General features: G+C 41.1%; 1 protein-coding gene across 1 annotated transcript in view; it reads right to left on the reverse strand.

The window, feature by feature from the left end:
* LOC126252484 (octopamine receptor beta-1R-like) overlaps positions 1-22,382 on the reverse strand; it is a 401,200-nt gene that overhangs the window by 12,479 nt on the left and 366,339 nt on the right. The window contains exons 3-4 of the mRNA XM_049953379.1: positions 15,718-15,999; positions 259-512 (exon numbers count right to left, since the gene is read on the reverse strand). Coding sequence (XP_049809336.1) covers positions 259-512; positions 15,718-15,999 — 536 coding nt within the window. The remainder of the gene's footprint in view (positions 1-258; positions 513-15,717; positions 16,000-22,382) is intronic.

Below are 22,382 nucleotides of genomic sequence, written 5' to 3' on the forward strand. Positions count from 1 at the left end.
TGAAAGTGGCTGAATCAGTCACAGAACCGGTAGTTTAACTGAGTGTACCGCCTGAGTATTTTTGTTATAGCCGCTCCGGACGACTTGTGGGTTCCGTGGCAGTGGCACGACGTGCGTCCCCGCCGGTGTCGCCTCAGATGACGTCCTCCGATTGGACGTTGTTGATGCTGACTTCGGTGGTGGCGGCGCCGCGCAGCTGCTGGTGGTTGGGCAGGCCGTCGGAGGAGCCGTTGCTGTCGCCGGCCGCGGCGCCGTTGCCGGGGGCGGCGTGGGCGCGCCGCCCCCTGGTCCGCCCCCGCGAGCGCAGACAGGCGAGGTGGCCGTGGCCCAGCAGCAGCCACATGCAGCACGCCTGCAGTGTCAGCTTGAAGGCGGCGCGGAAGTCGCGGTTGAAGTAGGCGTAGATGAGCGGGTTCAGCGCCGAGTTGAAGTAGCCGACCCAGAAGACGGCCGCCACCACCACGGGCGGGCAGTAGCACCGCTCTTCGCCGCACAGCGTCGTGATGATGTACCTGCACACACACACACACACACACACATTGCCACACTTCTGCTTACTATTGCACACTGAACAAGAGGCCACCCCATCATCCAGTAACCTACCGTCAAGTGATCACATGTTTACATGCATGTCTTAAAACGTTTAAATTCGATTAGCCTCGGTGTACTTCTGTCCACTACCATGCAGTACACTCTAAGATAAAAGAGCTCCCACCACGTACCAAGAGCTGGCCGCGGTAGCTGAGCGGTTCTAGGCCCTTCAGTCCGGAGCCACGCGGCTGCTACGGTCGCAGGTTCAAACCCTGCCTCGGGCGTGGATGTATGTGATGTCCTTAGGTTAGTTAGGTTTAAGTAGTTTCTAAGTCTAGGGGACTGATGACCTTAGATGTTAAGTCCCATAGTGCTTAGAACCATTTTTGAACGTACCAAGAAGGAACTGTCCGAATGGGACGGGAATCGGTAGACGCTATATTCACGTACAGACAAACAATGACTACATTTTAAGAACAATTTAAGAGGAGGAATTTCACAAACTGGGCAAGTCAGTAACACGGCGGTCACCCTCTGGCCCTTATGCAAGCATTTATTTGGCTTGGCATTGATGGACAGAGTTGTTGGTTGTCCTCCTCAAGGATAGCGTGCTAAATTCGGTGCGTTAGATCGTCAAAATCCCAACATGGTACGAGGGACGTGCCCACAATGCTCCAAATGTTCGTAAGTGGGAAGAGATTATAGTGTCCCCAGTGAAATAATACGAAAAGACTTCAAAAACAGTATTTATAAAGAAGAGACATTTAAAAATTGAATAATATACATTTTTCTCATGTATCCGTATTATAATAATTTCTCTGTGTAAGTTTCGAGGGCAAAGAAATATAACAAAATGATCTAAAGAGACGATAAGATACGCTCTTTTGTTAATTTTTTAGTCGTCTTCACTTTTTCTCTTGTCTTGGTTGCGTGCAGACGGACATCTTGAGAGTGCTGGCCAATGTAAGCATATTTGTACTAATTAAGCAGATAATATATTGATTTAACATCATTGTTCACTTTTAATTTGTAAGAGGTGATCCCGATTTCATGTCCGCCTTCCTTTGAATTAACCTTCATTCGACTAATTTACAGTTCAACAATCTCAGCGGCCGATGCAGCCAACGACGCCATTACGTGGCGATATTGACTTATAAAAAATTAGCGGAAGCGAAAAACTCACCCGCTATTAACATAATATACGTTTTCCTCCACACTCGCCCGACGTTGTAGAAAATACGTAGCTTTAAGATTCTTATTTTCAGTACCACAGCAAGAGCCAGGACTCCGACTACAATGCTATGGTTAACGGAGGTAAGAAGAAATACCCTCGCGCGTGTGTGGGCCGCGATTGTAATTAATAACTAAAGATTTTTTGCTTTAAAGTGAACTGACTAGCCGAGGAAATTAATATGAAAAGCTTATTCCATTGTTCAACTTATATACCCATGTTTTAAGATTCAGCGAGTCTAATTCCACTGAAGGTCAATATTGTTAAAAAAAAGAGTGAACTTCACAAAAGCGTTTAATTGTAAATCAAAATTAAAATGAGGTCGGCAACAATCAACGTTACCAATAAATAATATATTAAATTACGACGGCCGACGGACGCGAGAAGATCCGTCGACCTTTCTGGCCAAGGTTGGGTTTGGCGAGCACGAAGACAACGGTATAAACTCTTGCCGTGTGCGGGTGGGAATTATCTTGCCGAAATAGTAAGCCAAGGATGGCTCGCCATGAAGGGCAACAGAACGGGGCGTAGAATAGCGTCGACGTACCACTGGCCCTTAAGGGTGCCACAGATGACAACCAAAGGGGACTTTCTATGAAAACAAATGTTACCCCAGACCATCACTCCTGAATGACAGGCCGCGTGGCAGGCGACAGACAGGTTGGTATCCCATCACTGTCTGGGGTGACTTCATGTAGCTCTTCAGCCTGAAATGTCACTGACAGGAGTAAAACTGTCATCGGTGATGAGTACCGTTTCGAACTGAGGCCCGATGACAAGTGAAGACGTCGCCACAGACAGCGGTCGGACACAAGCCTGACTGTCACCCGCCGTCTTGGCCCGAAAACCTGGAGTGATGGTCTGGGGTACCATTTCTTTTGGTATCAAGACCTCTTTGGATATCTTCCGCGCAACGACGACGATATTCAACTTCTCGTTTTGTTGCCCTTCATGGATACTCATCCAAAACTCTTATTTCGGCAAGATAATGGCCGCTCGCACACGGCGAGAGCTTATACTACTTGTCTTCCTGCTTGTCAAATCCTACTTTTCCCAGAAAAATCTCCGGATCACTACCCGACTCAGAAAGTTTGGAGCATCATGGGAAGGCCCTCCAGCTTTCTCTGGACTTTGACGCTCTGACGCGCACATTGCACAGAATTTGTCGCACTACCACTCAGAACGACATCCAACAGCTTTATCAACAATGCCAAGCCGAATGACTTCTCGCATAAGAAATACCTCGTTGCTGACTTGCTCAATTTGTGGAACTCTTTCTCTTGAATTGATCATCCAAATGTTCTGAAATTGTTAACGTTCGCTTTTCTGTACATGTACATCACTTCTACCGATTTCTGTCCCATTCGAATATTTCCATCGAGATGCACCTTTTTTTTTCGTAGAATGAATTTTAGAAGTAATAATACTCCCGCCCCCTGAAATGTTATTTAATGTTTTATTCACAATCGCCACTTCGACCAATTATGCCATTCTCGATATGAAGAGTGTAAATGCAAAATGGTTCATTTCAACGTTTCAATCATATTCACATATTCCGTGTGTATAATTTGCTAACGTCGATTATAGATTTAAATGTCAGGAAGTCTTGTCTGAAAGTATATGTACGGAGTGTAGCCCTGTATGGAAGTGAAACATCGACGATAAATATGTAGACGAGCAGAGAATAGAAACTTTCGAAATGAGGTGTTACAGAAGAATGCGGAAAATTATCTGGGTAGATCACATAACTTATGAGGTACTGAATAGAATTGGGGAGAAAAGGAATCTGTGGCACAACTTGACTTGAAGAAGTGATCGGTTGGCAGGACTCATTCTGAATCACCAAGTGATCACGTATTAGTAATGGAGGGAAGCGTGGAGGGTAAAAATCGCAGAGGGAGACCGAGATCGGATACCCTAAGCAGATTCAGGATGTAGGTTGCTGTAGTTGCTTGGAGATGAAGGAGCTAGCACAGTCTCTGGACTGAAAACCACAACAACAACAATAAGGCAGCAGACCTTGGTATTCATAAAAAAGAATGTAGCACTTCAAGTAACAATTACTTTTGTATCACTTCATCTGCGCATATGATGTTCATCAGGTGTGACAATGACAACCGACACTGAATTGTCAAACGTTACATCTGGCGGAAGAGCGTGAAAATCTTGAGGGCAGATGAAATTTCAGTCTGTTCTCTTTCCCTGTCAGGAAGTTTATATCCATCAATAAATAACAAGCTTATGCTGCTATAATTATTCTTTCCATTAACACCTTCTGTCCTTCCTCATCCCTGTTAATATTCCTCGTGCAATCTACAACAGTTACTAGTAATAGTCATCAGTTTCATCTTACTTAGTATGTTACATTCTGAAGCGGGCTTCTGCCTTCAAGAAAATGTGCAGGAGTCAATTTAAGAATTCTGTAGTAATTTACATTGCACAAAATGAAGCTTAGGAATTTACTGGAAAGCTGAGTAGTGTGGCCAAAACAAAATTTGAAGTTAAAAGAAAAATGAATCAATACTGAGACTGTGTAAAAGTAATTCCACTGTTAAAACTGATGACAGATAAGGCAGGTGAAGAAAGTCCCTCTGTAGGCCACTATGAGAAGGGACGGCTGACAAAATAGCGCAAGAAGTAGGTGTCAGTTAGGAAGAAGACAAATACTGGACTCAGAGACTGAAATAATTTTGGAATACAAGCTATTAGACAAGGCAGATTGTTTAGATAACATTCCTCAGAATTTCTAAAATCATTAGAAGTGGCGATTTAACGATTATTCGTGTTAGTGCGCAGGATTTGTGAAACTAGACACAAACCATCAGACTCTTGGGAAAATGTCATCCACACAATCTGGAAGATATTAAAGGCTGACAAATGGTAAGACCACAAAATCAGGGTAACAGCTGATGCATCCAGGTGGCGGATCGACGAATGCACAGCAAAATTTGTGATCTATTAGATGACGGCAGGTTATATTTATGAAAAAGATAGGCACTAGAGAATCGGCTCTAATGTTCCTCATGACAGTGGATACAAAACAAAAGAAAATCAAGACACTTATTTTGGCGACATGTAAAAATGAGCGAGACAACGTGATATTGTGTCAGAACCTGACTAATGCAGGCGAAGACACCATTCCTCACTGAATCTACTATCAGTTACTAAGATAAATTTCAAGATGAATTTTCTGAGAGCGTGCGTCTTTATGGAAGTAAATGATGCTCTGTGAGAAAATCGAGAAAAGAAAAGAGTCGGATTGCTTGAGATATGATATTACAAGGTACTGGAAATTAAGTGTACTGATAAGAAATGAGGCTTAAATGGAAAACAGACTACGGGGAAGTTCTTGAGGATAGGCCACTTTTTTAGACATCGAAGAATAAGTTGCACGATACTAGAAACAGCCACAGAGGACAATAACAATTGAGGAAGAGAGAGATGCCTACATCCTACAAATACACTTACTACAAAAAAAAAGCGAAGCACCCAGAACATATGGTTGAATGTCAATGTAAATTAGCGCACGTTCTCACCATCGACAGGAGTTGTAATTCTCTGTGAGAGGTAGAACAGTCACCAGAGTGCGTTAATGTGGCGTTCAGTGTTTTTATCAGGTCTAGTTGGATGTATAATGGGCTTCAACAGCGTCAGATGTTGAGTGATCATTTTAAACGAAACATTGATACAGTACACTCGTATGAGACCAGGTTATTAATTATTGTGTGTCTCCATTCGGTCGATTCTTGAAATTGCGTCTTATCCAGTTTTGTGACGTCTCCGGATGTGACACTAGCCCGATGCATGAGCACTTGACGATAGGCATACTCGTCGTCAAGGGTCCAGTCGACCACATCTGACCACCACAAGAGTGCGTCAGGCGTATCATATTACCTTTACAGTTGAGCCTGCCAACCGAAAACAGGTGCTAGTCTCCCTGCAACCTCCCGCGCCACTGGTCGGAGACTAGCGGTGCCGGACTAGGGGATTACCTCCCCATGCGTAGGCTTCCTTTAACGCAACACAAACACTTGCAATCTGAGTCGTGCTGTGGCAGGGAAGCATAGACGTCCGATGAATAAAGTTGCATTGTGTTCAGAGATGATTCTGCACTACTCTGGATAACCTTCGTCGGCGACTATGACCTCAGCAGAGGTCTCATTCTAACAGTGCTCTGGAGAGACACAGCGGTGTTACTTCTGACGTCATGGTGTGGGTATTGAACGGGTATGAGTTCAGGTCATGACTGTTGTAAGTGGCGGAACTAAGGCGGAAAATCTGATGGAGCAACGGTACGTCACGGACATCCTGCTTCCTCATGCGACTCCTTCGTGGTGCAGTTTTTCAACAGGTAAACAGGTAAACGCTCGTCCCAACATGATAGTGTCTGTACGAACTGTCTGCGTGATGTTGAAGTACTACCATGGCCAGCATGACAACCAGCTGTGTCCCTGATAGAACATGTGTCGTGTAGTCTCCGACACCAGCTCAGCCCCTGTGCCAGGACTCGGGATAAGGCTAGTTACAACAGTTATGGCCAGATTTTTTCAGGAGAGGATGCAACGTATTTTTGACACCCTTCCCAGCCGGATCAGTGAACGCGTCCGGTGTAAATGATTGCTACTCTCAGATGAAGAAATTGTCACGGGCGAGGTAGTTGTGGCGGACCGCATCAAGCAAGATAACTGCCCCAACTATAAATGCTAGATCCTATTATTTTAATACAGACATGGAGGCGCACGCACATCCACACTCCTAGATTGTTAAAAACCTAAATGAAAAAAATGTTATGAGTTCACAATCCACACAGTTGTATAAACAATAATATCCCAATCTCATTCAATTACATCAATGTTCTTACATGACGAAAGAAACACATTTTAACACCGATTCGCATTCTAAGCGTCTATGGCGAAATGAGGTACGGTCAAACAAATGGTTATACAGGGAAACAGCGCCGTTTGGAACAGACTGGACCCGCATAAGTGAGATATTACCGGACTTCCAACGCTACCAGTGCAGCAAGAGAGCAGCTATAGTGCGCGGTAATCTGATTCTAGCAGCAAAAGGACTAATTGATGTTACTGTTAGCAGTGTCAGAAGAATGTAACACACTGAAAATGCACGAAAACGTTTTTCATGTACCAATAGTGGTACCGTAGGTTACGTGATAGGTATGAACAATACTGCTGTGCCAACATCCTTTGCTTGTGATCACATTAACCACTGATGATAACAACTGAGCAACAAAATTGAAGGTTCAATAAGAAAGAGTCGTCAAATACCTTGTATATTTGATTTATCCTTGGGTAAACGCTGGAAAACACATATCATTTTATGAATGTTACGGTATCAGACAATGCAAACCTCTTTATAGTTCTTTTGTCATCGTTCCCTAATCAAGTATAATAGCAATTAAATATTTGCCATGTAAGTTACTTCAATTTTGTGATATAATAAGAAAGGTCAGTACAAACCAAGTGTAATATGAGTCACGAAGGAGGAAGTGATTTCTACAGTCGCAATTGTACTGTGAAGAATATACCACGTTAAGCATCTATTTTTACTACAGTAAGAAGCAAAAGTTCCTATAGTACGCTTTAGGCTCAGAAGAAATGTAATATTCTCATTATACTTTTCTGCTAACCGTAAATTAGTGAGTTTCAGGTAAGTACAAGAATATCAACACAAAATTAAAACGGGATTCTCGTAGGATCAGGACTAGTAATTACTACGAAAACTGAAATGTGCGTTAACTACTATGACCAGGCCGTAGTGAATGCATGTCTTAATCAAGAGAGACACACAGCTAAGACGCATCGCAGTAGTCCAAGTGTATATACCCACAAGCTCCTCAGATGTAGAGACTGAAAGCGTATATGATGAGAGGAAAAAAATTATTCATCTCATTATTGCTGACGAAAATATAATTGCGAAGGGGGATTTGAATTCGATAGTAGGAAAAGAAAGGGAAGGAAATACAGTAGGAGAACATGGGCTGAAAGAAAGGAATCGGGAGGCACCTGGTAGACTTTTGTGCTGAGCACAATGTAATTGTGCAAACGGTTTAAGATTAATGAAATAAATTTACATACACACGTGAAACTCTCAGATAAATTATATAATGATAGGTAATGATTTTGAGAGCAGGTTTTAAAATACAAACATTCCCTGATGCAGATTTATTTTTCGATCATATTTTATTTCTTATGAACTGCTAATAAAATCTCAGTATATCGCAGAATGATAGGAAATTAAGGTGATGAAACTTGAATAAACTGAAAAAAAAGTAGAGGTTATTGCGAGTTTCAAAGGAAGTGACAGGCAACAGTTTAAAGACACAGGGCAAAGGAATACAATGGAAGAGAGATATGTAGTAAAGGTGACAGAAGTGCGTCTAGGTACACACGATATTGAACTTGACTGATGAAAGGAAATAAATATAAAAAACACATCAGGTAAAAGGGGGTACAGACATCTAAAAGATGAAAATGACAAAAGGTGCAAAATTACAAAGCATGAGTGAACAGATGAGAATACCCAGCTGTTGAAGCATGCGTGACTATGGGAAAGACAGATGTCGCCTACATGAAGGGAGAAAAATCTATTTGAATGTTAATAGCTCCTACAAGGCAGTACTAAACAAAAATGTGAAATTTGACATATGACAGGTATATACAAATGGTTCAAACGGCTCTGAGCACTATGGGACTTAACAGCTGAGGTCATCAGTCCCCTAGAACTTAGAACTACTTAAACCTAACTAACCTAAGGACATCTCACACATCCACGCCCGAGGCAGGATTCGAACCTGCGACCGTAGCGTTCACGCGGTTCCAGACTGAAGTGCCTAGAACCACTCGGCCACTCCGGCCGGCGGGTATATACAAAAAGGCTGTACAAAATAAACAAATATCAAGAGAATATTATGGAAAGGGAAGAAAGAGTACGTGAAGAAAAGATAGAAGATATCATACTGCGAGACGAAGCAGACAGAACACCGATTTAAGCCGAAACAAGCCATCTAGCGTATGGGACCTTCCCTCAGATATACTAAAATCCTTAGGAGAAACTATACTACCTGGAACGGAATATACAGTATGTGAAACGGGCTAAATACCCTCAGTCATGAAGAATGTAATAATTCCAATTTTAAACGAGACAGTTGCTGACAGTTATCAATATCATCAGTTCAGTAAGTCATGGCTGCAAGGTGCAAACACTGTTTATAAAAGACTGGAAAGACTGTTGGAAGTTGAACAGAGAACGTCAGTTTTAGTTATAAAGGAAACAAAGAAATCAATTACTCGCAACTACGAAGACTAGTGAATGACGTTAGACACATATCTGCAAATACTAGATTCTTGGTGATGAAAATTTAATTCCCCGAATGCATACTATTTCTATCGGCATTGAAGCGCATTTGGAAGAATTAAAGAACGTAGATTCTAACCTGGATAAATTTATAAATAAGAGTAGTACATAGCCCCTAAAGCACCGTAAACACTGAAAAGCAGGTGATATGCCAATCATAATGGAAAATTAACATATTGGTGCGTATGAAACACAGGGACACGAAAAATATATAGTAAGGCTGCCCAACGCGGAGAACAAGACGTTTCAAGAGAAAGTGGAGGTAAAGATGAAGTTCATTACGGTATGATTTTGGAGATGAGAAGTCCAGTCCTTACTTACAATAATTGCTCTCAAAGAGAACATGTACTCAAAAATAGAAGTAAAGTGACTTTCTTTCCAGCTCGATCAGTACACACGACTGTGCATTTGTAACCTACCTGATTCTTTTATGAAAGCTGCACTTGACTCAGCAGGAAATAAAATATATACTCTCAAGCGGTAACCTGCTGGCGTTTCTAGCCTCACATAAGCAAATAAAAATTACTTTAGATTGAGTTCAATGAAGATGATTGCAGTTCCTTGTGCTGTGTGAAGTAGAACGCTGCACAAGATAGTGAGATAAAACTCTAATTTAAACAAAACCATTCAAAATAAATAAAAGAAACATTATAGACACTATTAATCGCTCAGATGCTGTGTATTACCACTTGCTGGTTCAAATTGAGAAACTTTAAAAGAAGTAGCACTACGAAAAGCGACTATATGAAGCCCTATTAAAAAATTCTGTGTGACTGAGTTTTAAAATAAAGACATTTAGTCAAGTAAATTATCAACAATCAGCTAACATGTTGTACCGTCGTAAACCTCCACACAACTACAGCTGTTGGGAAGGGTGTTGAAGAAAATTTCGGAGGAGAAGAAGCATAGAAAGTAAAGTAAATTTGAAAGGAAAGGAAAGGAACCTAAAAGATTTGAAAGGAAAGGACAGAATAGAAATTCAAAGAAAAGAAGGAACGATGTTCTCGTGGTTGAGGGGTAGTAGCGTCTTTAACTAGTGATCAAAACGTCATGCACCCCGAATTAGCAGCAAGCCACTGCTTAAATTTTAAATAACGAACATCAACAATGGCTGCTGAAACACTCCGGTGTATGAAATCATCTTTGCTTGGCCAATGGGCTCGTCAGGAAGGGTGAAGAAGCCGACAGAGGTTCTGGGCACTACCTTGCCGTTGGAATTGAAAACTGCTCCAAAAATAAGAACCTGCGATGACCAACGGCATGAAGATGCAGAAGGCAATGAGAACTACTGGCTTAAAGACACATAATTTATATATACAGAACATGTGGCATGCAATTGGAAAAATGTCATGACGATATCTTCATTGACAAAAGATTGCCGACTTCTGTGAAGTGACTGCCAAAGGGGAGATAAGCACAAGGAAAAGACCGAACAACCAACGAAGGAATAACATTATTCGCGTCGGAGCATGAGTTATCAGAAGTTTGAACATACTAGGAAAGTCAGAAATGCTGAAAAGGGAAATGCAAAAGCTCGGTCTAGGTAAGTGGTAGTCAATGCCGTGAAGTGGAAGGAAGATAAGCAATTTTGTTCAGAAAAATACAGGTTAATATCGTGAATAGGAAATTAAGGCAGAGAGTGAGTTACTATGAACTGTTTAGTGATAAGGATGTTTCTGATTTTTCTCATGAGATTCGTCAGCAAACCAACGTTGTCTAGGATGGTTCAGATATATATATATATATATATATATATATATATATATATATATATATATACAGGGTGTTACAAAAAGGTACGGCCAAACTTTCAGGAACCATTCCACACACACAAATAAAGAAAAGATGTTATGTTGACATGTGTCCGGAAACATTACGCACACATGTCCATATAAGATATTTTGTTTCTTTGTGTGTGAGGAATGTTTCCTGAAAGTTTGGCCGTACCTTTTTGTAACACCCTGTATAACGACATCGCAATCAGGAAATGAAGAGACAGAGACAGTATATGAGGATACTGAACGAGTAATTCAGGATATAAACGAAGATGAAAATCGAGTAATCGTAAGCGATAGGGACGTGGCTGTAAGAGAAGCAGTAGAAGAAAGGGTACAGGAGAACATGGGTTTGGCGGCAGGAAGTAGAGAAGAGAAAGACTAATTGAGTACTCTTATCAATTTCAGAAGGTAGTAGCGAATACTCTGTTCAGAAATCACAAGAGGAATAGGTATACTTGGAAATGACGTGGACGCACGGAAAGATTCCAGTTGGATTAAGTTGTGGTCAGGTAGAAACTTCGAAATCAGATATTTGAAAGCAACAAGTAGCCAGAAGAAGATGCAGACACAGACTATAATTTAGTGACGATGTTGAGATCACGGCAGTTTAAGAGAATCTCATGCAAGAATGAGTGTCGAGGGAATTGGGATATTGAATCCTGGAGAAAGATGAGATGAGTTTCAAATACGCAAAGCATGTGACTACTGCGTTTGAGGAATATCTCAGTATACAATTAAGTTAAATAAGAGTGGAAATCTCTAAAATGGCAACCGCAGATGTTGGACAGTGAGACGTAGAAACAAGGAAGTTAAATCCGCAGAAACCTCACGAAACACTGATCGACGAAAGGGCGGAGTACGAAACTGTTCAGGGAATTATGCATAGATATAAATCACTTAGGAATGAAATAAAGAAATAGACAGGAGGTGCAGGGCAGCCAAGGCGAAGTGGCTGCAGGAAAAATATGACACATTCGTATAAGAAATGATCGTCTGAAAAACTGACTCAGGATACACGAAAGTCAAAACATCCTTCTATGAAATTAAAAGAAAGTGAGGCCCGTAAAATGAAGATTGTGATGGTAATTTCAATATTAAACCCGGAGGACAGAGTGGGGAAGTGGAAAGAGGGAACTGAAGGCATCTATCATGGAGACGACTTGTCTGATGACGTGTGGTAGAAGAAACAAGAGTCCATGAGGAAGATATAGGCGATCCAGTATTAGAGTCAAAATTGAAAAGAGCTCTGAAGGGACAGACAACATTGCATTGCACTCTTATAAAATGTATTGCTTTTATCAGTGAATATGATAAGAATTAGGTTGATCCCATCATCGATAAGAATACCTCTGCAAACCTCTAAAATTGTTCTACCTGACAGAGAAATGCACCTGGTGCCAACAAAGCGAAAGATAGTAAACAAATTTATTTTCCTTTCATGGAAATGAATCCTGCTGGATAAAACCCTTTTTAGTGAATAAATAGAAATGTAATATGGCCTTCTTTACTGACAACAGTTTAAAAAATAGTTAACAATGTGAATGATCCCTTTCCTATGTCAGATGTTTATAAAATGATTTGCAATAACTGCTCCTGTTCTTATATTGGTGAAACTGGCATTGCGATCAAAGTGAGGTATAAAGGACATTTACCAGGGAAGAATGGTGGTAATATGCAACACTCCACATTTTCTGAATATTTATTCATCATTGCCCTAAATGTCTCAGAGAAACCGTAATTTTATGTAAGGATGTTAAAGGGCGGAAATTAGACTTACGTGAAGAACTGGAAATTTTTAAAGGCACATTCAGTAGTGATGGTAAATGATCAGCTGCAACTTGCGTTTCTCTGCCTAGTGATGACTGAGTGTTGTGTGATGTCCTTAGGTTAGTTAGGTTTAAGTAGTTCTAAGTTCTAGGGGACTGATGACCATAGATGTTAAGTCCCATAGTGCTCAGAGCCATTTTTTTGCAACTTGCGACTCTACAGTTTCTTGAAGGTCTTCAGCCGGTACTTCAGACCGGTTAATGTATTAACAGTTCGTTGGTGGTCCCCATTTGTCATTCATTCTCATCAAATTTCTATGTTTCTTGTAAAATAATTTATCTCTTTCCATTTACTCGTCTTTTTTACCGTTATATTTCATTTTTAAAGTTTACCCTCCTCCTGCCTACGACTTTTCTTCCCCCGTATCCCTGCCTAGAAATTTTCTCAGTCTCTTTCCAATATAGCATGGCGAATGACAGATTACACTTCATCTGTTTGTTATGCGCATATGTTTTCGCGCACATACGGCACTGCAACAACTTTGCCAGTCGCTGCTTGGCATCAGCCACATATGGGCCACTTCACTGCCTTCTGACAACATGTTAATGTGATGACATCTACGCTTAGCACAGCTCCAGAGGAGGTTTCTTTTACTCAAGATCACATACACCTTGTTACTGGGCATGAGCATCTTTGCTCTGAAACTTTACATCGCCGGCATGTGATTTTACGGGTAAGTAATTTATATTTTTATCCATCGGGTTTGTATATCCTTTCACTTTGATAATTCTTTTTAACTGTGAGATAAAAAATTTCTTCAGTTGGTCCATATACTTCCGAAGACTTTTAAAATCGTGGAAACCCTGGCCAAGGATTGCAAATAATAGTTGATTCCTGCAACTGGTTCGCTGATTCTCTCAATCATTCAAATAATCTAATTACATTTTATTAATATGACATAATGAAGAATAACGATATTTTGCTGTCATTCCTATCAGTAATTTGTGGGTAGGTACTTCATATGACGTGATACTGAGCCTGCGTTACTACTAAATTAATGAGTGAACCGTCCCTTACAGCAAAGCCTTTAACGTTTCCAAAGTCACCCATAGCCACGAAAGGTACAACATGTTTCTTGATAGTCTTTTTATGTCCTTAATGGCGAAACAATACATATTGTTTTCTTTAAGGAAGCATCGCAGAGCAAATTATAAAGGCAGACATCAAAGTCTGCCGCTTACGGACTACTAGCAAATGATATATAAATTATTCTAAAAATTTCAATTATAGTGCAAAGGAGACCCTCCTTGCTCGTGAATCTATAACATAAAATAGCTGTCTTTGAAATAAATATTGTTTCTTGAATATGGTTTCATCAGATGAGCTGAAACCTTGTAAACTTCACCTACGAAGCAGTTTAGGACAGGAAAAGAGGGCATTAGCCCTAATTTGAGAAAGAAATTCCTGAGAATGCACGCTTGGAGCGCAGCATTTTATGGAAGTGAATACCTGACTGTGGAAAAACCGGAACGGAAGAGATTCAAAATCTTCGAGATGTGCTGTAGATAGATGTTCAAATTTGAGGACATATAAGGTAAACAATGAAGTGGTTCCCCACAGAATCGGGGAAAATAAGGAACATATGTAGAACATTGACAAGAGTAAGGGACAGGAAGATAGGGTATGTGTTAAGACATTAATCAGTAACTTCAGTGGCAATATTCACCAAGTAATTTAATAATTTAGGTAGAAGTGTAGCTCTAACAAGGGAACCTCCCCATCGCACCCCCCTCAGATTTAGTTATAAGTTGGCACAGTGGATAGGTCCTGAAAAACTAAACACAGATCAATCGATATAACAGGGAGAAGTTGTGTGGAACTATGAAAAAAATAAGCAAAATATACAACGTGAGTAGTCCATGCGCAAGATAGGCAACATCAAGGAGAGTGTGAGCTCAGGATGGCCGTGGTCCCGTGGTTAGCGTGAGCAGCATCGGAACGAGAGGTCCTTGGTTCAAGTCTTCCCTCGAGTGAAAAGTTTACATTCTTTATTTTCGCGATGTTATGATCTGTCCGTTCGTTCATTGACGTCTCTTTTCACTGTAATAAGTTTAGTGTCTGTGTTTTGCGACCGCACCGCAAAACCGTGCGATTAGTAGACGAAAGGACGTGCCTCTCCAATGGGAACCGAAAACAATTGATGGCAAGGTCATAGGTCAACCGATTCCTCCACAGGAAAACACGTCTGATAAATTCTATACGACACTGGCGACGGCATGTGCCTCACATGACAGGAATATGTTGTCGACCCACCTAACTTGTACACTTGGCGAATGGGTAAAAAGATTCTTCTACCTTGCCCGATTTAGGTTTTCTTGTGGATGTGATAATCACTCCCAAAAAGGTGATGAAAACATAAGAGTTTGTCACATAAACTGCAACAAATGAATGCAACAGTTTCACAGTCGCACAGTTTTCCCTGTGCTCTGCCAAAACATATGTTTTTAACGTTTTCAAATTTTTCCGTGTGTAGACAGTCAAATCCTGCATATGTCCAAGCAAATATGAAAATGTCCTGGAATTTTGGAGAGCGAAGTTGATTATGTGTGAGTACCTGAACTTTGATAATTGTCTGAACATAAAAAACTTAACTTTTCACTCGAGGGAAGACTTGAACGACGGACCTATCGTTCCGCAACTGCTCACGCTAACCACGGGACCACGGCTCCGGGCTCATTCTCTCCTTGATGTTGCCTATCTTACGCATGTACTACTCACTTTGTATATTTTGCTTATTTTTTTCATAGTTCTACACAACTTCTTCCTGTTTTCTCGATTGACCTTTGTTCAGTTTTTCAAGGCCTATCCACTGTGCCAACTTATAACTAAATCTGAGAGGGGTGCGATGGGGAGGTTCCCTTGTAAGATGAAATGCTTGACACAGGAGAGGAATTCATGTTAGGTCGTATCAAACGAGAAACTAGTCAGAGGTAGGACAAAAAACAAGAAGAAACTCGAACAGGTAGGGGGACTCACCAGAGGAAGAAGGGCAGCCAGCAGGCGAGGAAGGCGGACATGATGATGCCGAGCGTGCGCGCCGCCTTGCGCTCGCGGCGCATCTTGCTGGAGGCGAGCGGCTCCACTGTGGCGGCCGGCGACGGCGTTGGCAGCGCTGCAGCAGCCGCCCCCGCCCCCGCCCCCGGGGCCGCCGCTGCCCCCGCCGAGGCCTCGGCCGCGTCGCCGTTGAGCGTGCTGATGCCGCCGCCGATGCCGTTGATCTGCAGGTGCTTGTTCAGCAGCGCCGCCGCCACCTTCGTCCTGGGAACATGCGCACAGTGCAAGCTCTAGCGGCCCGCGCCACCTGTACTCCTTCTGGGAAGAGGCTTTCGAAAGACCTCGTGTGCTACGTATTAAATATCCTCAACATATCAAATATTCACCGATACTGACCGAAGCGATAGTGAACTAATGAAGGGATGTCTGGCTACGACTAACACGTCTTTTTCGTGGTGCTTATCAACTTAGGGTGCTACCTTGTAGCCCGCATCTCGTGGTCGTGCGGTAGCGTTCTCGCTTCCCACGCCCGGGTTCGATTCCCGGCGGGGTCAGGGATTTTCTCTGCCTCGTGATGGCTGGGTGTTGTGTGATGTCCTTAGGTTAGTTAGGTTTAAGTAGTTCTAAGTTCTAGGGGACTGATGACCATAGATGTTAAGTCCCATAGTGCTCAGAGCCATTTGAACCATTTTTTTGCTACCTTGTAACACCATAGCTCTAATACTCTACTGATTTATTTTGCCTTTGGTTTTATTTAATGTTACATCGTTGAACTTCTATAAATGTGTTTGATTGAATAGATAACACACAATTGTATACTCCTTTGTTTGTAAAAACTTTGATGACACGATTCGATTCTATGCAATGTAGTGTATATGTCATTTAAATTCTTTGTCCCAGTTGGAGGAAGACGAAACTTACTGTATATATTTGGAATTTGTTTAAACCATTTCTTTAGAAATGTCAGTATATGCAAGGTTCTGTTTTATTTAAAATGTTTGTTTGCTGTTATGTAAACTGCTGACTTTCACTTAGGATTCTTAATTATTTTGTATGTAAAAGGTGTTGTGGGAACGAAACTCCGTAGCGAGCGCAAGTTGTGGTTGGCCTAGGTAGAAAGGTGGAACAAGAGTCAGTCGGGAACGAGCTACCAAACTGTCAACTGCTCAGGTAAAAATTGTCTATTGTGCTGGTTCCGAGAAAGGCTTTTCTTTATGCTTTCCAATGCCTCGGATGGATCGATAAAGAGCTGGAACTATTCTGGAATTGATGTCTGTAATCGCCACCAAGAAATGAGTTCGGCAGTTCTACCTGCAAATCCACCTACCAATATGCAATCGCCCCCACATTACGCAATCACTATAATGGAACACTATAGTAATGTACAGCGAAGGATCAGCTTGTAACAACAACGACGCTGTACTATTGTACAAATAAGTAAATTTTTTCCATCTGATTTTTCGATAAATTAGTGTAATTGGTGTTCTGATTTCATTTCTTTTTTGTTTCATGTCATTGTGTTAAGAAAACTGTAAACAATTTTCAATGTGAATATTAATGTTTATGTCAAATGTCAAGTAATATTGTGATAGAATTGAAATGAAACAAATTTTGGAACTGTTGTAAGATGTTTAAAATTGTAACTGTGCGTCTGGTCCATACGTAGGCAATGTGTTAGGATATGTAGAATGCAAAACCTCGGGTGAATACCCTGTCTGTAAGGGAGCGGTAAAAGGTGGATGGCAGGCGAGCGCGGGAAAATGCACGCGGGCACTGCACGGCACAACGGGCTCAGCAGTAGTAGTTGGAGTTTGGCATTGGTCTGAGCAACACCTTCTGGAGCGAGGAGGCTCTCCTGGAAGACGTAGTTTCACTGAGCCTCAGGTATGCTGTTCCAACGCCCTCACAGCATGGCAAAATTCCATAGGCACTAAATGGAAAAGTATTACGACGCTAAGAAGAATTAAAGTGCCGATACGTCAAGAGCCATAGCTGTGGTTGTATGTGTGCTCTGTGCATCGCCATCTTGCCGCTCGCCAACCGCCGCATCGATACAAGGAGGTTGAAACTTTTAGAATTGTATTCATATGGACCAGAGAGTGAAGTATTCAATAATAACCAAAATTTTACCAGAACTTTCCCATCATTTAATTATCCTCACAACTAACCTAGATAGGGTCCTTTCCAAATGTTGTGCAATCCGAGTGTCCCGAAATGAAAAATTAAATTTTGTGTTAATAATAATTACTTGCATACCTAGCTATGTTAGAATGGTGTTTAAAGAACTGATTTGTTAATGAACCAGTAAATGAATAGCGAAGGTCTAACGAAGTTGAAAGATAACTTTAATATTGGTATAGTAATGAAGTTTAATTATTTCGAGACAGATATAAAGGTATTTAAATGAGCAGTAAATAAGATAAAAGGAGTAGTAACTCATATACTAGAAATCTTGAAAGCATGATAATTTCAGTAATCAATTTTTTTAATATAGTAATCATAACAGTTTCAGGGTCCCCCCCCCCCCACCCCCTTTTATTCATTTCAATTCTGAAGTGTTCCACATTGGTTTGACCAGCAAAAGTTAAAGTCAATATATAAGTCAAAATTTATCAGTGTTTTATCTTTATCAAAATTGACATTTTGTGTGTGGCTCGAAAGTGCTATTTCTAAGGTAACCTATGCCCGATTTTAATCGGATCAATAGACAGTATAAGGTCTTGCAGTATACATTATAGTGCAGTGTTATGTATTCATGATTTTTTCCATATCAGTAAAGAACGTGAAACTATCAGTTCAATAGATTTTTTGGTTCTAAAATTCTACTATATTATGCACTGTTACGACTTGTTGTTTTGCGTGAATATACATCAACTTGTACAGGGAAGAAACTCAGTTAATGCCTAATTAGGCTGGCGACCGTATTATTATTAAATTGGTAGCATCTTCAGTGTTGTTTTTGTTACATACTGACGTGTAATTGCATTTTGAACTTACTTGACGGATCATTGTTATTACAGAGTGGGTGTAAGTCTGATTTGCCACCATTCAGGTACACGCGGTCAATATCTATACGAAAATCCTGTCTCGTGAGGTGAACCCCACTCACTTACCATAGTACAGGCTTTAATGAGTATTGTGTGCCCCACGCGCACGTTACAAGCTCATTGGATGTTTAGTGTACTCAAATACAAGGTAATTTTTAACTGAACTCTTCTACCGGCCGTGATTTATCCTCAGTCACATATCCACTTAGGGTCCCTCCCACGCTAAAGTGCTTACCGAGTGTTCTTTATTGAAATAAAGTTAAAGTTAATGTGGCAAGAGAGTGAGCTAAAGTACATGATACTTGCTGAACATATTTTTTTCTATTAAAACTGATTATTAATATGTTGTTGCCATATTCAAAATTAAAAGTTCTTAAAACTGAGGCTTATAAAGTTTTCCTTAGTAAATGATCACTTTGCTGCCTGTTGTTGATCGCAAAAGGTGAGTCAGTTTCTTACAGATTTGTCAAGTTGTGTTCTACTGCAGTAAGAGATGAGAACTAATACTGTTGAGGTTACATGTTCATACTTGTTAAGGGCTTGTTTCTTTAGTGTATTGAAAGTGTGTTTAGTATGCTCTGCTACAGTGGTCAAGATTAAGGGCTCCCCTCCACTGAAAATAGTTCAAATGCACAAAGTTACTTAATTATAGCAAATTTCAGTTACTCTTCCTATTCATGAACTTCTGTACAATATTGGACTCCCCTTGTGTATTAAAAGTGCATATTAATGGTATAACAGGATCAACAGTTAGTCTATTGTGCCCATGCTAGATAACGATTAATAGAAAGACCACTATCTATGAAAACAATAATTTCTTTATTCAAAAGACAGTGAGAAGTAACCTGTTAGTGAATTCCATTTAACTTTCATTCTAAATAGAAAAGTATTTAGCTGAGAGAGACTTAACCTGTGATCAGTTCATAATTTTGCAGTGAACTACATTTACAATTTTATGTCAGCTAGGAAAATGTTTGAAAAGTAATACTGAACCTATGTCCAATTTATGATTCTACAGTGAATATCAACAGTAATGTTATAAAGACCATTCAGTTTGAATAAGCCATGAAATTAATAGCGTGTATTGTTATCTGTTGCCGGCCGCGGTGGTCTAGCGGTTCTAGGCGCTCAGTCTGGAACCGCGCGACCGCTACGGTCGCAGGTTCGAATCCTGCTTCGGGCGTGGATGTGTGTGATGTCCTTAGGTTACTTAGGTTTACGTAGTTCTAAGTTCTAGGGGACTGATGACCACAGATGTTAAGTCCCATAGTGCTCAGAGCCATTTGAACCATTTTTTTTGTTATCTGTTACATCTGTTACATTTATGTAAATAGTTTGTTCTGCTCTAGCTGTTAGTTCTAACCTTAACGTTAACATATGCAGGTGTCAGAGTTAATTGCACTCACGTGTGGCAAAGTATAGGTTGTGTGTGTCCGTTAAAGTTACTAATGGTTCAAATGGCTCTGAGCACTATGGGACTCAACTGCTGAGGTCATTAGTCCCCTAGAACCTAGAACTAGTTAAACCTAACTAACCTAAGGACATCACAAACATCCATGCCCGAGGCAGGATTCGAACCTGCGACCGTAGCGGTCTTGCGGTTCCAGACTGCAGCGCCTTTAACCGCACGGCCACTTCGGCCGGCAAAGTTGCTAATAACTGTTTTCTTGAACAAGAATGTTAATCGTTCTCACGCCTGATTACGCTGGTGACCGTTTGCCTTATTCTGTGGACAGTGTAGATAGGTAAAATATTTTTTGTTATTGTTTAAATATTTACGTAATTCTGACTTTCACTTCCTATAAGCCACCTCCTTAGGTACAACACGGTCAACATAACAAAATTCCTCTCAGAGGGTAACACTGCTCTGTTGCTTTATACCATAATTGCTTTAAAAGGATAGTTTTATTTCGCGACCTGCCTCCGACTTTAAGGTTATGGTATAGCAGTAATGGACAGAAGTGTTATAACCTGATGAAATTTTCAGTCCGAAGTATGAAATTCGGTACCCCAGTGATAAATGATCTCTGCTGAGTCAGAAGGATGACATTCTTAACAACCAACATCTGTTGCGATATTTATTCACAGATACTTAATTTTGATTGAGCAGTTATCTTCAGGTCATGAACCACAATTACATCAAGTGTAAAGAAGGTTACATGGTGTCAAGTACAACAGCAGTCAAATGAAAATCGAAGACAACGGGACCATAGAATGATTCAATTCAAAAGTAATCACCACACGCATTAAGACACTTATCTCACTGGGAGAAGTGACGATCAATTCGCGAATCGGGGAACGCGGTCGGCCGCTGACAGATCCGCAGCCGCACCCACACTTGCTCTTCCTCGTCCAACTGAAACTGACGTTCACTCATGTCTTCATTGAGGTCGCCAAAGATGTGAAAATCACACGGTAGAAGATCCTGTCTGTAAAGATACTGGCTGTATATAGGATATTACAGTGTTCCCCAACCAAATCGTCGAAGCTCAGCTTTCGTCCAGTTGGCAGTGTGTGGGGGAGGGTCGGGTGTTATCTTCCAACAGGATGCTTCCTCTGCGTATCGAGATCCTCGAGCGTGGAACCACAGCCATCGTGCTGCGCCATGAATACACTTTTCAAGAAACAGCGTCGCACCATGAAGTGAAAACGCCCAGGAGTGAGGTAGGACGGAATCGTCCTTTTGCATGATAACGCCTGTCCCATACTGCCAACGGGACGAAGCTGTGCTTCAGCGATTTGGTTGAGAGACACTGCGACATTCTTCGTATAGTCCGGATCCTTTACCGTGTGATTTCCACGTCTTTGACGACCTGAATAAAGACATTCGTGGGCGTCGGTTTCTGTTTGACGAGGAAGAGCAAGAGTGGATGCTGCTGTGGATCCGCCAGTGGCAGACCGCGTTCTACGAATCAGGAATTGATCTTCTCGTCTCCCAGCGAGATAAATGTGTTAACGCGTGTGTTAATAACTCTTCATTTCGGTTGGGAAGGGAGTGAGACAGGGTAGTAGCCTCTCCCCGATGTTATTCAATCCGTATATTGAGCAAGCAGTAAAGGAAACAAAAGAAAAATTTGGAGTAGGTATTAAAATCCATGAAGAAGAAAAAAAAACTTTGAGGATCGGCGACGACATTGTAGTTCTGTCAGAGACAGAAAAGGACCTGGAAGAGCAGTTGAACGGAATGGACAATGTCTTGAAAGTAGGATATAAGATGAACATAAACAAAAGCAAAACGAGGATAATGGAATGTAGTCGAATTAAGTAGGGTGATGCTGAGGTAATTAGATTAGGAAATGAGACACTTAAAGAAGTAAAGGAGTGTTGCTATTTGGGGAGCAAAATAACTGATGATGGTCGAAGTAGAGAGGATATAAAATGTAGACTGGCAATGGCAAGGAAAGCGTTTCTGAAGAAGAGAAATTTGTTAATATCGAGTATAGATTTAAGTGTCAGGAAGTCGTTTCTGAATGTATTTGTATGGAGTATAGCCATGTATGGAAGTGAAACATGGACGATAAATACTTTGGAGAAGAAGAGAATAGAAGCTTTCGAAATGTGGTGCTACAGAAGATTGCTGAAGATTAGATGGGTAGATCA

Source organism: Schistocerca nitens, chromosome 4 (assembly GCF_023898315.1).
Source record: "Schistocerca nitens isolate TAMUIC-IGC-003100 chromosome 4, iqSchNite1.1, whole genome shotgun sequence".
Lineage (NCBI taxonomy): Eukaryota > Metazoa > Arthropoda > Insecta > Orthoptera > Acrididae > Schistocerca > Schistocerca nitens.